This window comes from Neofelis nebulosa, chromosome 8 (genome assembly GCF_028018385.1).
Source record: "Neofelis nebulosa isolate mNeoNeb1 chromosome 8, mNeoNeb1.pri, whole genome shotgun sequence".
Lineage (NCBI taxonomy): Eukaryota > Metazoa > Chordata > Mammalia > Carnivora > Felidae > Neofelis > Neofelis nebulosa.
Window position 1 is genome coordinate 5225612 of NC_080789.1, and position 11705 is coordinate 5237316.

Sequence of the window (11705 nt, forward strand, 5' to 3'; positions counted from 1 at the left end):
GCGGGGGGGTGGGGGGGTGGGGAGGGGAAGGGAGAAGAGGACCAGAATCGACCACGGGATTTAGCAACACGGAAGCCTTGGGTGACCTTGACAAGGGCAAATTCCGCAGAATAGTTGGGACAAAAGCCTGTCTGCGGGGGCCGAGGGACAGTGGAAATGGAAAGCCAGCGGTCACTTCCTCCTCCTGCCTTTTCGATTCAGCCACAGCTCACGTCTCAGTGTCTTGCAAAGAACCAGAAACTGCATTTATTTATTTATTCCTTCCTGCCTTTGTCTTTAAGTTCATTTCAGTTTTGTTAAGGAGTGTTTATCTACTTTGAGAGAGCGGGGGAGGGGCGGAGAGAGAGGAAGAGAGAGAGAGAGGGAGAGAGAGAGAATCCCAAGCCGGCCCTGTGCTGTCAGCGTGGAGCCCGACGCGGGGCTCGAGCTCACAAACCGTGAGATCGTGACCTGAGCTGAAACCAAGAGGCAGACGCTTAACCGACTGAGCCACCCCGGCCGGCGCCCCAACTTAATTTCACTTTTAAGGTAGCAGTTGCTTTTTCCTGGAGTTTGTTTGGCCTTTCTTTTTTAATTTTCTGAGTGGGATCATTAATTCATGTCCTGTCTATTAATATCAGTATTTAAAGCTGTAAATTGTCCTCTGAGCGTCTCCTGAGCATCCCGCGGGTTCTGAGATGTGCCATTTTCACTTTTATTATGGTCCCCATGTTCTGAAATCTTAATTCCCTGGCTCTCTCTTGGACCCAAGAGTTATTAGAGAGTTTCTAAACGTCTTGGTGGTAGAGTTGGCTTTGTTTTGTGGTTTGGTTGTAAATACTTTCAAATTCTAGTGTATCGTGATCAGAGAACGTTATCTCCTTGTTGAAGTTGGGAGTTTGCTCTCTTCGTGGTCTGATAGTCATTTTCTGTGCGTTTGTTTTCAAGACCCTTTGAATAGAAGGCGGATTGTGTTGAATACGCACACACACACGCACACAACTGCACACGACACATGCACACACATTTGTCAACTTCCTCTGTAATGGACAGAGAGGTTAATCAAAACGCGTGAGTACCAGTGGGGCCCCTGGGCGGCGCAGTGGGTTGAGCGTCCGACTCGATTTCAGCTCAGGTCACGATCCCAGGGTGCTGGGATCGAGCGTGGAACCTGCTTGGGATTCTCTCTGTCTCCCTCTGCCCCTCTCCCCGGCTTGCATGTACACTCTCGTTCGCTCGCTCGCTCTCTCTCTCTGAAATCAAAACAATATGTATTTTCATTTACGTTTGTAAAAAATGCACAAATACTAGCCAGCGTGTCTCCTGCTTCCTACATTTCCAGCAGTTCTGGCCCCGTAAGGCAGAGGCCATGTTATCTGGTGCACAGACACCCCTTGCTCTGAGATCCTCGTGGTGACTCATCCTTGATCGACCCCCGCCCAGCGCCCTGCTTTTTCTCCTGCTAGACTCCAGCTTTATCTAAGATTCGGATCAAGACCCCTGCCATCTGCCCAGCCTTTTATGTTACACCCACGTGACCCCGTTCTGCCTTCAGGAGACCTTGTTTGTCATCTGGTCTGAGAGTCTTTTTTTTTTTTTTAAGCGACTGTGTATGGCTCATTAGCATTTCCTGACGTGGCAGCTACATTTGGTGTTAGTTCTGTCATGGTTTGTGATGGGCTTCCCGCTTTTATAGCGTTTGTGGAGGTTTGTCAATTTTCACCATATGGTCTCTGTTTTCTTTGTTTCATTTTTTGTGTCTGTGTCTTGTGACAATTTGCAAGGCTGTGTTTTTGATCCTGTGGTTATCTTTATAATTATGCTGTGATAGGACACCCTTAATTCTCTCTTTCTTTAGACCATGTGTATTTTCTCCCTACATATGAAGGATGTCCAAATCCGAATATTTCTGTTTTCCTTCCCCTTCTCTCCCTTCCGCCAAATGCTTTTGGTTGCTTGTGTTTTAGGATTTTTTGTGTGTGTGTTTACTGTTGTGCATCTAATTTTACTTAAACCTCGGAACGATTCTTCAGACCCCTGAACGTAAGTGACGAAGACGTGGTTGATGGGATATTCCCTCCTTCCGTCTCACCTCTCCCCTCCTATCCGTTATCATTTACACCGGCCCTCTCTTTTCGCTTTCCTTCTTTCCTGTAATAGTCATGACCCTCGGCTTTGTCTCAGACGGTCCTGCCGTTAAATAGATTCTCGCTGCGAGGGCCCTTGCCGTGCTCCCCCCCGTTTGGCCTTGGTCCTCGAGTAATTTATATATAAGGACTCACGAGAACTCTGTTTCAAAATGAGGCTCAAAAAGACGATGTGAAACTTGAAAGATGGTTCATCTGGGTTTTCCATTCTTGGTTCGTGCATCCTTCAACACGTACGCAGGAAACCCCTGTGATGTGCCCGCCGATTACCGTCCCAGCCCCTGATGATACAGCAGTGAACACAGAACCCGAACCCTTTGGTCCCCTCGTGGCTTACTTTCTAGCTGGGGAGACACATAGTAAATTGGACCAGTAAGTAAACTCAGTGGATGCTATGGAGAAAGGTAAAGCAGGTGGTGGTGGTGGGGGGGGGGGGGGTGGTCACCAGACCTGGCTTTGCTCTGGGCAGAGGACGAGGCTCTGTGGAACCCCTACCCTGCGCCCACGCACGTGTCCCCACGGATGCAGAGCAGGGAGGTTGGCCTGCTTCTCGGCCTCTCGCCTGCTCTGGAAGGATGGGCTGTGCTGGCCTTGTCAGAGCCCCGCCCTCAACTCCCCGGCCTTGGCCCTCCTAACACACCCTGGGGCTTGATTGAATATGGCTTATCGGTTAAGAGCCGTGATCAGATGCGAGTAACAGAATTCCAGCCGCCCTGGTATGGAGGTGAGCTGTCAGGACCCAGCACCAGAACCAGGTTCCTCCCGGCCCCCCACGTCACCTGCATTAGCGAGTGTCCCTCCTTCTCGCGCTCTTACCTGGATTCACGTCCCCTCCGCAGTGGACTTCTGCCTACACGGGGCTGGGTCACGTGACCAGCCTGTCTGCCAGGAAGTCTGGAAAGGTAAGTGTCTGCGACTAGGCCGTTACCCCTTTGAATGGATGTGGGACAGAGGACTCACAGTGCCATCGCGACGCTGCTGTTCAAAGCCGTGAGTGCCCTGTGGGCCAGTGTTTGCACTCCTGCCCCTGCCCCATGGGTCTCTTGGCCCGTCCCTGTGCCAGGAACACCCTGGTTTCCGCCCCATCGCTTCGTAGGATATGGTCACATCCAGTGACGTGATTCCAAGATTCACAATGGTTTTTATTACTATCGTGAGTGGTATTGGTGCCTGTTCTTAGTATCTTCTAGATTTTTATAGCAAGGGTGACTGTATGGTTTATCATCCAAATCAAAATCCTTACTAGCCCGGAAGGGGAACAGTATTAAAAATTGTGTCAGAACAGCTGGTGGTATCTGGGATGACCCAAGCTGAGACACGTGGTCACTCTGGTAATTGTTGCCATAGATAAACACCATTGGGGTTTGGAGGTGAATCTGATGTCTCATGGATTGAAAGTCGTATCTCTGTATCCGCGTTCTGTCCTAACAAGTACCCTGTTGATTCTCTTGGATTTTCTGTGTACATTGTCTGCTATTGTGATTCAGTTTCTTCTTTTCCACTCCTGAGACACTGTGCTTTTTTTCTTGTCTTATTGCATGGGCCACGGGTGCTGGTCCTGGATGGAGCCATCGTGGTGGCGGATGTGATCGTCCTGCTTCCCGTGTTAAAGCCAAATGGTTCTCAGTATCCAGAAGTCACGCACTCGGAGAAAACCTGGCTTCTCCTGGCACTGAGGCCCACGGGACAGTGAGTCCCCACGGAGGAGACACCAGGTGACCTTTTGTTTCCTTCTGCTTCCCCAGAAAACCCTTTCGCCGTGCCTCAGGATGGGGGAGGTGAGACCCGAAGCGCCCGGCACGACCTCCGAGAAGAACCACGTCAGCAGAGACCCCAGGGAGAGCCGAGGTGGCTGCAGCAGTGGCACAGGAGGGAATGCCACCTGTGCCCCAAACCCCCTTCCGTGGACTTCTAAGACTAGGAGCAAACTCAGGGGTGGGGGCCGGGGGCCGTAAGGGAGGGAGGGGGTCGTGAGCCACCCGTTCGCAAGCAATAGTCCCGTTCTGGGCCGGTGGCTTCTGAGAGGTGATGCCAACGTGGACTCAGGATGGGCAACACAGAGCCACTCTAATGCAAGCCTGTGCAATGTACCCGTGGGCCCCTTGCCTCCGCTCCCTCCAGTCGTGGCCTGTGGGCCTTTCCGTGTCAGAATACTGAATGTGAGTGTGTGTGTGTGTGTGTGTGTGTGTGCGTGTGTGCGATTTGGGGTGTTCTTTTTGTTTGCTGAGTCTCTGTTGGGGTCCCCGAGTCTTCTTATGGGCAGAGGTCCCCTGTGCTGGGGGTCCTTGCCGGCGTCCCGGGGCAAGCTTTTCGCCACAGCTGGCAGCTGGGACCCAGCTGGCATCAGCGGTGTCTCAGAGGCCACTGGGGCTTCGCAAATGCTAGTGAGGGTTTGTGCTCCTGGAATTTATTCCTGTCACAACGTGGTGACAGGAGACGCGTCTTGGGCCATCCATGGCGCGGGCACTCGGCCGCGTGTCTTTGTGTGCCCGCTCTCCCGCCGCCTGGGAGGGGGGTGTGGTGAGCCCCCTGCAGAAACGGCTCTGAGGAATGAAGGTGCCAGGGTGACAAGGCCAGGAGGAGACCGTCCCCTCTGTTTGGTCTTAGGGGTGTGGGAACCCAAAGTCCAAGCTCCCCAGCCCAGGGCACCCCCAGCGCAGTCCCTGGGAAATCTCTCCAGTGGCTTCTCGGTGGACTGGCTGTCGCCCCGAGTTCTCCGCCCACCACTGCCCTGAAACCCGCATCCACACAGCACATCCTGGTTAAGCACGTGCTGTGTGTCAGGCCCCAGGCCGGGCCGTGATGGGGACCGGCCCTGAGGCAGGCGGGGCTCTGCCCCGGTGGGGCCACCATCTGATGGGATAGACAGACACGCAGATCTGTGCTGGACAGGGGGCTGTGGGAGCCCCCGGGGAGGGGGACGTTTCTAGAAACCATTCTAGTTTAAGGTGAGGCTTCCAGAAACCCGATGCCTGTGACATCCGTCCACAGAGCTCCCTACCACCACCCCCACCCCTGCTGGCCCAGGGCACACACAGGGAAGGGCATTGCCCAGGAAATGATCACATGAATCCCCCAAGGCCACACTGCCAGTGTAGACGCCCTCGTCCTGCTAGCGTCAGCGATGACCAGACCTCCCCCAGCTCTTGACTCGGTGGCCCCTGCTCGATACACGGGTGTCCCCCTGATGGCACCTCCTCACCTAGCCAGACCCAGTGTTCTTGCACACGGACTATCTGCCCTTCAGACACAGCAAGTGAGCGGGCGGGCCCCTGCTCGTGGCGCTGGTTTCGCGGCTGGGGAGAAGTGGGTGACGACTGAAGATGCTACCAATGACGACCAGCACGTGGCCGAGAGAATTCCATCCAAACCGTCCGTGGGTGAGCGTCTCGCTGAGAAGCGAGAGTCAGCCACGGGCCTTAAAGCCGGGGGGAAGGCGTCCCAGTACAAAGGTCCTGAGGCAGCAACACGCTGGATGGATTCGAGGAGCCGGAGAAACCCAGGGTGGCCGGGACCCAGAGGGAGGGCAGAAGGGGCGGAGGGTGAGGGAGTCCGTAAGGCTGTGCACGCAACGGCCCGTCCTTGGACGAAGCGCTCTCCGTGCACCCTGACTCTCTGTCCCTTCCACAGCTGTATAAAGAAGGGACGCTGCTCGTTTCGTGGACTAAGGCTGAGACCCCGATGGCCCCCGTGGCTTGCCACAGGCCGTGGGGGACCAGATGCACGGTTTCCGTGCATCTCCCCAGACTGGGGTGCCCGAGCGCATGGCTTGGCAGGGGCAACATGGGAAAACGTTGCTTGGGGTCTTGAGTAGGGCTGGGCGTGTCTTCCCTTCCCCGGACACCGCAGGGGGCCTTGGAGAGGCAGCCGGCCCCGCCCCACCCCTCCCCGGCGGGTCACCCCTCACCTGTATGCATCCTGGGTGCCGAGAGCTTCGGGAATCAGGGGGACCTGAGGGTCGGGGGTGGGGCGGCCACAGAGACCCAGATTCTGACATCAGCGGTACCCCAAGAGCAGTGGGACCTCGGGCAAGTCCTGTGCTTCCTCTGCCCTCAGTTTACCCCTCGGGAAGAGGAAGGAGTCAGGCCAGGGAAGTAGGGGGCTGCGCGTCTGGCTTCCCGTGGTTGTGGGTGACCCACACACAGCTGCTCGCTCAGAGGCGCCTCCTGGGCCAAGAAGGAGCTGGCTGGCTGTCCCCACCCCCCAGGCCTGGAGGCTGCTATCCCTTAGACCAGCCGGGGCTAGGACCCGCCTGATCTGCAGCCCCGAGAGTTACGGTTTGCAAGGCTCTGCTTTGGGCCCCACCAGCAGTCTTTCTCGGGACTGACTGGTAACCCTGTGGGGGCTCGGGATGGAACATTCTGTCGGAGCGGAGGCCTCCCGTATATAGCTCGGCAGACATCAAAGACGCGGCAGGCCAGTGCGGGACAGCCTGCCGGGCAGGGCGCGTGGCGGGCGGGGACCCACAGCAGCGCCCCTTCCCAGCTCCTCTCCGAGCCCCTGTGTCACCTGACGGGTGTGTGGGTCGGGTGGGGGGCGTGAGAGGGAGGGGCCGGCAGTCACGGCCTCCCAGAGGGGCTGAGAAGGCGCCCCGCACGGCGGGCACGGGGACGGGTGTGGAGGTGCACCCCTCCCAGTGTCAAGGGCTCCTCAAGGGCCCGCAGGAGCCCAGCTCATCCCAGCGAAAACCTGTCCCCATCCTACTGTGGCAGGCCACCTTGCCAGTCAGTAGCGCATCCCCGAGAACCAGATAACGGGGTAGTGACGAGTTCCGGTAGAGATTTACAGCGTTAGTGTTTTTTTATTTTTAGCGACTCGCAAACCCGGGTGTTCAAGCTGCCTCTGTTTCCTTTTTACTGTGAGCTTCTGGCTTATCACCACGTCATTTGTAACAATACCAGTAATAATAGTACAAACAGAAAAATAAAAAGCAGAGAAAGGAGAAGACGACGTACCTTCCTGAAGAATTTGTCCCCGACGCCGGCCGGCCGGTCCGTGTAGTCGACGCCCCGTATCCGTAAGGGCCTCCCCCCCCTCCCCCCGCCCACCCCGGGAACGCTGTGCGATTAACGAGCAGTTCGATCGATGCTTTAACTGTCGGCCGTGTATGGTGTAATCGGTGTGGTCGGGCGCCTGTTCAGGACCAGGACTGGGCAGCACCCTCGGGCCTCTCCGCCCTCACCTTGACCTCTGACGTCGCCCGCGCCTCAAGGAGCAGCCCGCTCTCCCACAGACCTGCCGGGAGCCGCCAGCCGCCTGGGGGACGGCTGACACGAAACGGGCCTTAACTGCACACACGCGCGCGTGGATCCCGTGTCTCCGTGGTTCCTGATACTTTACCAGGACAGGTGGGCAGTTAGCTAGGGCGGGTGGGGTTTCTCTTCACCATCCCAAACACCCTGGAGGCAAGTTTGGCCCTGGGGCTGGAAGGAAGGGCTTGGGGGGGGGGCGGGGAGGGGGGGACAGGAAGAAACACGGCCAGGGGTGGGGCAAAGAGACTTCGGCCACAAGACCCCTCTCGGCTCACCGTCCAATCAGAAGCTGTCTTTAGATCGTTTCAGTCACAGCGAGACTGTGGGTGAGGCCGTGCCGGGCACTGTCTCCCACGCAGATCCCCAGACCCTCGTCCGCAGCAGGTGGGGAGTCAGACCCTCCACCACACCCCTCCCCAGCCCGTCACCCCCGCCCCGGCCGCCGGCTCAGCTGTTGCCCCATTCGCTGGGTCTGCTGGAGCCCATGCCATCAAACACAAAAACAAAAACGGAAACAAACCAAAACCACCTTTTTCCAGAGTCACAGACTTTAAAAACATGGTGTCTTGGTTCACTTTAATTTTTTCACCGTGGCTGATTGGGCAGGAAGAGCTGTGACTCTTCAGAAGTGAATTTGCAGGTTCCTCGACGATCCAGAATGACGTGACAGCTCCGAGTGGCGTTATCGGGGGCGTTTCTTGTCTGTGTGGAGGGGCAGCCTTGTCATCACAGAGCGACGTCCGTGGGAGACCCCCCCCCCATCCTCTGCTGTGGAAATCTGGGGTCGGAATGGTAGAGGTGACTTTCAGGAACTCCTCATCTTACCGCTTAGCTGGCGGGTGTCGGATGCCGTCTGCCTGGTCCCCACAGCCATCTGTAAGGTCAGGGTGAGGGGAGCCAACCCCCCATGAGTGGTGACACTGCTCACTGCCACCTGCAGCCCCCGAGCCCATCACCGGGCGGGGGCAATGCCCTTTCCCCCCCCAGAACTCAGACGCTGCGCACCTGCTGTGTGGCCAGCCCCACCTGAGCCCCGCCCCCCCAGCCAGCCTGCGGCACAAACACAGCACCAGATGGGAGTTAAACAAACGTAGGCAACCTTGGGGGCTGTGGCCTGGAAAACAGATGTCGAAGTTGAACAGTTAGGCGAGACAGAAGGTTCTAGAAGATCCACCCGTTCACGCATGCATTCGTTCATCAGTTCGACAAATATTTATCCCGCTCTGAACCCAGCGCGCATCTGGGAGCAGTTCCTGCCAAACACAGGGATGTCAGGGAACGTGGGCTGGGATCCCCTGGGAAGTGGCCAGTTGTGCCCCACAGGAAGGCCCAGATCCACAAGACAAATAGGGATCCCCTCCATGATGGTGACCTTGGAGGTGGCATTGTCCCCGCCCCACCCCCAAGTTTTCAGTACCAGACCCGGGCAGATAGTTGGTGCTGGGTAGACGCTCGGTGAGTGAGCCGCTTTGACTGTTAATCACACTGTATCGAAAACTCCTATGTTTGCATCAAAGCCCCAATGAGCTTGCCCTTGACAGAGTGAAATTCAGGGCTGCTGCAGGGGCCACCTCCGGGAGGCACCTTTCACAGTGCTGTCACAGAAGTGGTCATGGGTTCCCGGGAACATCGTTTCTGTGGACCACGTCGCCCACAGCGGCCCCAGTGGGTTTGTGGAATGAGGTGCCCTGTGAATGGCCCTAAACCACCCTCCAAAATGTGCAGGATCCCGTGGAAGTCAGACGAACCCCGGGGGGGGGGGGGCGGCGGCGGGAGGGGGGATCGCGTGCTGGGGCGCGTGATTGAGAGTTACGGACGGCGCTGCCACCGCGGGCGCCCAGCGGAGCCAAACTGGTGGCCTGAGAGAATGTCTTCTTGGAACCCCAGCTTGGTTTCTCACCTTTTGCTTCCGCCCCCGTGTCATGTGTTCCAGCTGGTGGGACACATCACGGGCAGAGAGGCAGGCAGGCAGTCTGAGTAACGTGCAAAAACAGAGTTGGGGCGCCGAGGGTGAGGGGCTCGGTCACCCCAACAAGGCAGGACCCCCCCCCCCCAGGTGGGTATGTCCACCCCAGGGTCAGCCAGACAAGGGCACGCGGGTAAGCGTGGGAAAGAACACGTCCTCTCTCCTGCATGGCCGGACTTCCCATGAGCAGGCACCGGGTCTCCCTGGGAGCTGATAACCGGGAAAACCAAAAAAAAAAAAAAACAACCCAGTAATATTCCTGATAATAATAATAATAATGTAACAATAATAATGTATTTTACACTGACTGCTGCTGCACTGCTTTGGTCTTTATATACAGTAGTTTTTATAAAGATGTCCTTAGGTTTTAATAAAGGAGGATCATGTCAACTGTTCCCTGTGCCGAAACTTGCTTTAATGTTTCAAGCGCACCGGAGGGAGCCTGCCCCCGTGATCTGTGACTCTGCGCCCGGGAGGCTGGAAGAGGAGGGCCCGAGGTCTCCGCTGGGGAGTCGTCCGGGGTGACATTACGGGCAGCTGGTCACACGCGTCCATCCGGAAGACCTCGGGGGCGTGGCCCCGAGGGCAGATGGAGAGGCCAGATGGGGGACCCCTGCCCAAGGGACAAGAACAGGTCGGAAAGGAGCCGAGCCCCGAGGCCCGGCCGGTGGCGTCCACAAGGACACAGGTGCGGGTGGGGACAGGGGCTGCACGAGGCGGCCCTGCTCCTTTGTTATCTCCGGGAAGCCTGAGCCTGGCCTGGCATGGGGGGCAGCGTGTATTCCCACACCTGGCCTGGAAGGTGGCCCTGGGTGACCGAGTGCCGCCACCAGCCCGTGGGTTCTCGGAGGACGACCACGCCCGCCGCACTCCAGGAGGGACACTTATTGGCCAACAGGGGTTTTGTGCCTCCCATACCTGCCGCCTGTGGGGACCGTGTGGGGGCCTCCTTCCACCAGGGTCTCAGCCCCGTTGACAATGTGGCCAGGTCAAAGCTCCGGTCTCAAAGGCCATTCGGAGCCCTGCCTCCCACCCCCGACGGCCTGGCGTCGGGTCCCGCGGCCCAGTGGGGGGAGGGCAGACCCGGCACACCCCTCTCCTCCCCAGTGCAGGGGGCATCCGGGCTGGAGGGGAGGAAAGGGCCCAGAGGAGGGGAGGGCAGGGAGCTGGACGGATGTCACTGCTTTTGCTGCCGCAGGCATGTTCTTGGGGCACATGGAGGCTTCTCTGGGGAGCCCCGTGCTCCTAGGATGCAGCCACACAGACGCACACGCGCGCACACACACAGGGACGTGGTCTTGCAACAACAGCAAGCCACCCCACAGCGTCCCTGCTGAGACCCCTCCCTCCCAAGCAGCCATCCTGTCTCCCTGGAAGCTCCCTGCCCTCGGCAGAGCCAGAGGTGACAAGTCCCAGGGTCTGTGACCTCCCCTTCCTCAGCCCCGCTCCTCCCGGCCTCTCCGCCTCTGCCTGGGGGCTCGAGCAGGGCTGCTGGCGGGGAGCAGACTGGCCACCAGGGAAGGAAACGCCAGTTCTCTCCCTGCAGGCGCACGTCTTTGTGAGCGGTCATCTCGAAATCCCATCCCTACACACACACACACACACACACACACACACATGCGCCTCCCCCGCCCGGCTCCGAGGAGGGGACAGGATCAACACCCCGAATGAAGAGTGTGCTCCTGGAAAGCTGCCTTCTCTCCCCCCAGTTGTCCCTTATGCCGGGGGCAAGGGGACCACACATGGCAAGGGACAGTGATCGACTTCAGGTCCCTCAGGGCCGCGGGCACCCAGCCAACTGCCTTGGGCTGGATCGAATGGGCAATGGGGAGCCACGGGCAGATGTAGGACAAGGGAGGGATGTCGTCAGTTCCCAATACCAGGAATCCAGAAGGAAGCCCCACCACACATCCAAAAAACATAAAAACCGATAAGAGACTTGGGAAAAACAAGTTCCCCAAACTGACACTAGAAAATAGAAGTCGAAAGAGCCCTGTAACTATTAAATAAGTTGAATCCGTAGGCAAATTATTCCCACTAAGCAAACTCCAGGCCCACCTCCAGGTGGGTCCCAGAAATGTCAGGTTGGTAGAACGTCAGACAACAATAACTAGAGGGATGCCTGCGGGGGGCTCAGTCGGTTAAGCGTCCAACTCTTGATTTCAGCTCAGGTCCTGATCTCATGGTTCATGGGATCGAGCCCCACGTAGGGCTCTGCCCTGACAGCACGGAGCCTGCTTGGGATTCTCTCTCCCCCTCTCTCCATCTCCCTCTCTTTCTTTCTCTCTCTCAAAATAAATAAACTTAAGGGGCACCTGGGTGGCTCAGTCCGTTGGGCGTCCGGCTTCGGCTCAGGTCGTG

At 57.6% G+C, this 11705-nt stretch overlaps 1 protein-coding gene across 3 annotated transcripts in view; it reads left to right on the forward strand.

Moving 5' to 3' along the window:
* The window catches only part of SHISAL1 (shisa like 1), a 135112-nt gene extending 125373 nt beyond the window's left edge, over positions 1-9739 (forward strand). For all 3 annotated transcript variants that reach the window (XM_058741062.1, XM_058741063.1, XM_058741061.1), the window contains exon 5: positions 3872-9739. In XM_058741062.1, the coding sequence (XP_058597045.1) occupies position 3872 (1 nt within the window). In that variant the 3' untranslated portion in view covers positions 3873-9739. The remainder of the gene's footprint in view (positions 1-3871) is intronic.
* The last annotated feature ends 1966 nt before the right edge of the window (positions 9740-11705 follow it).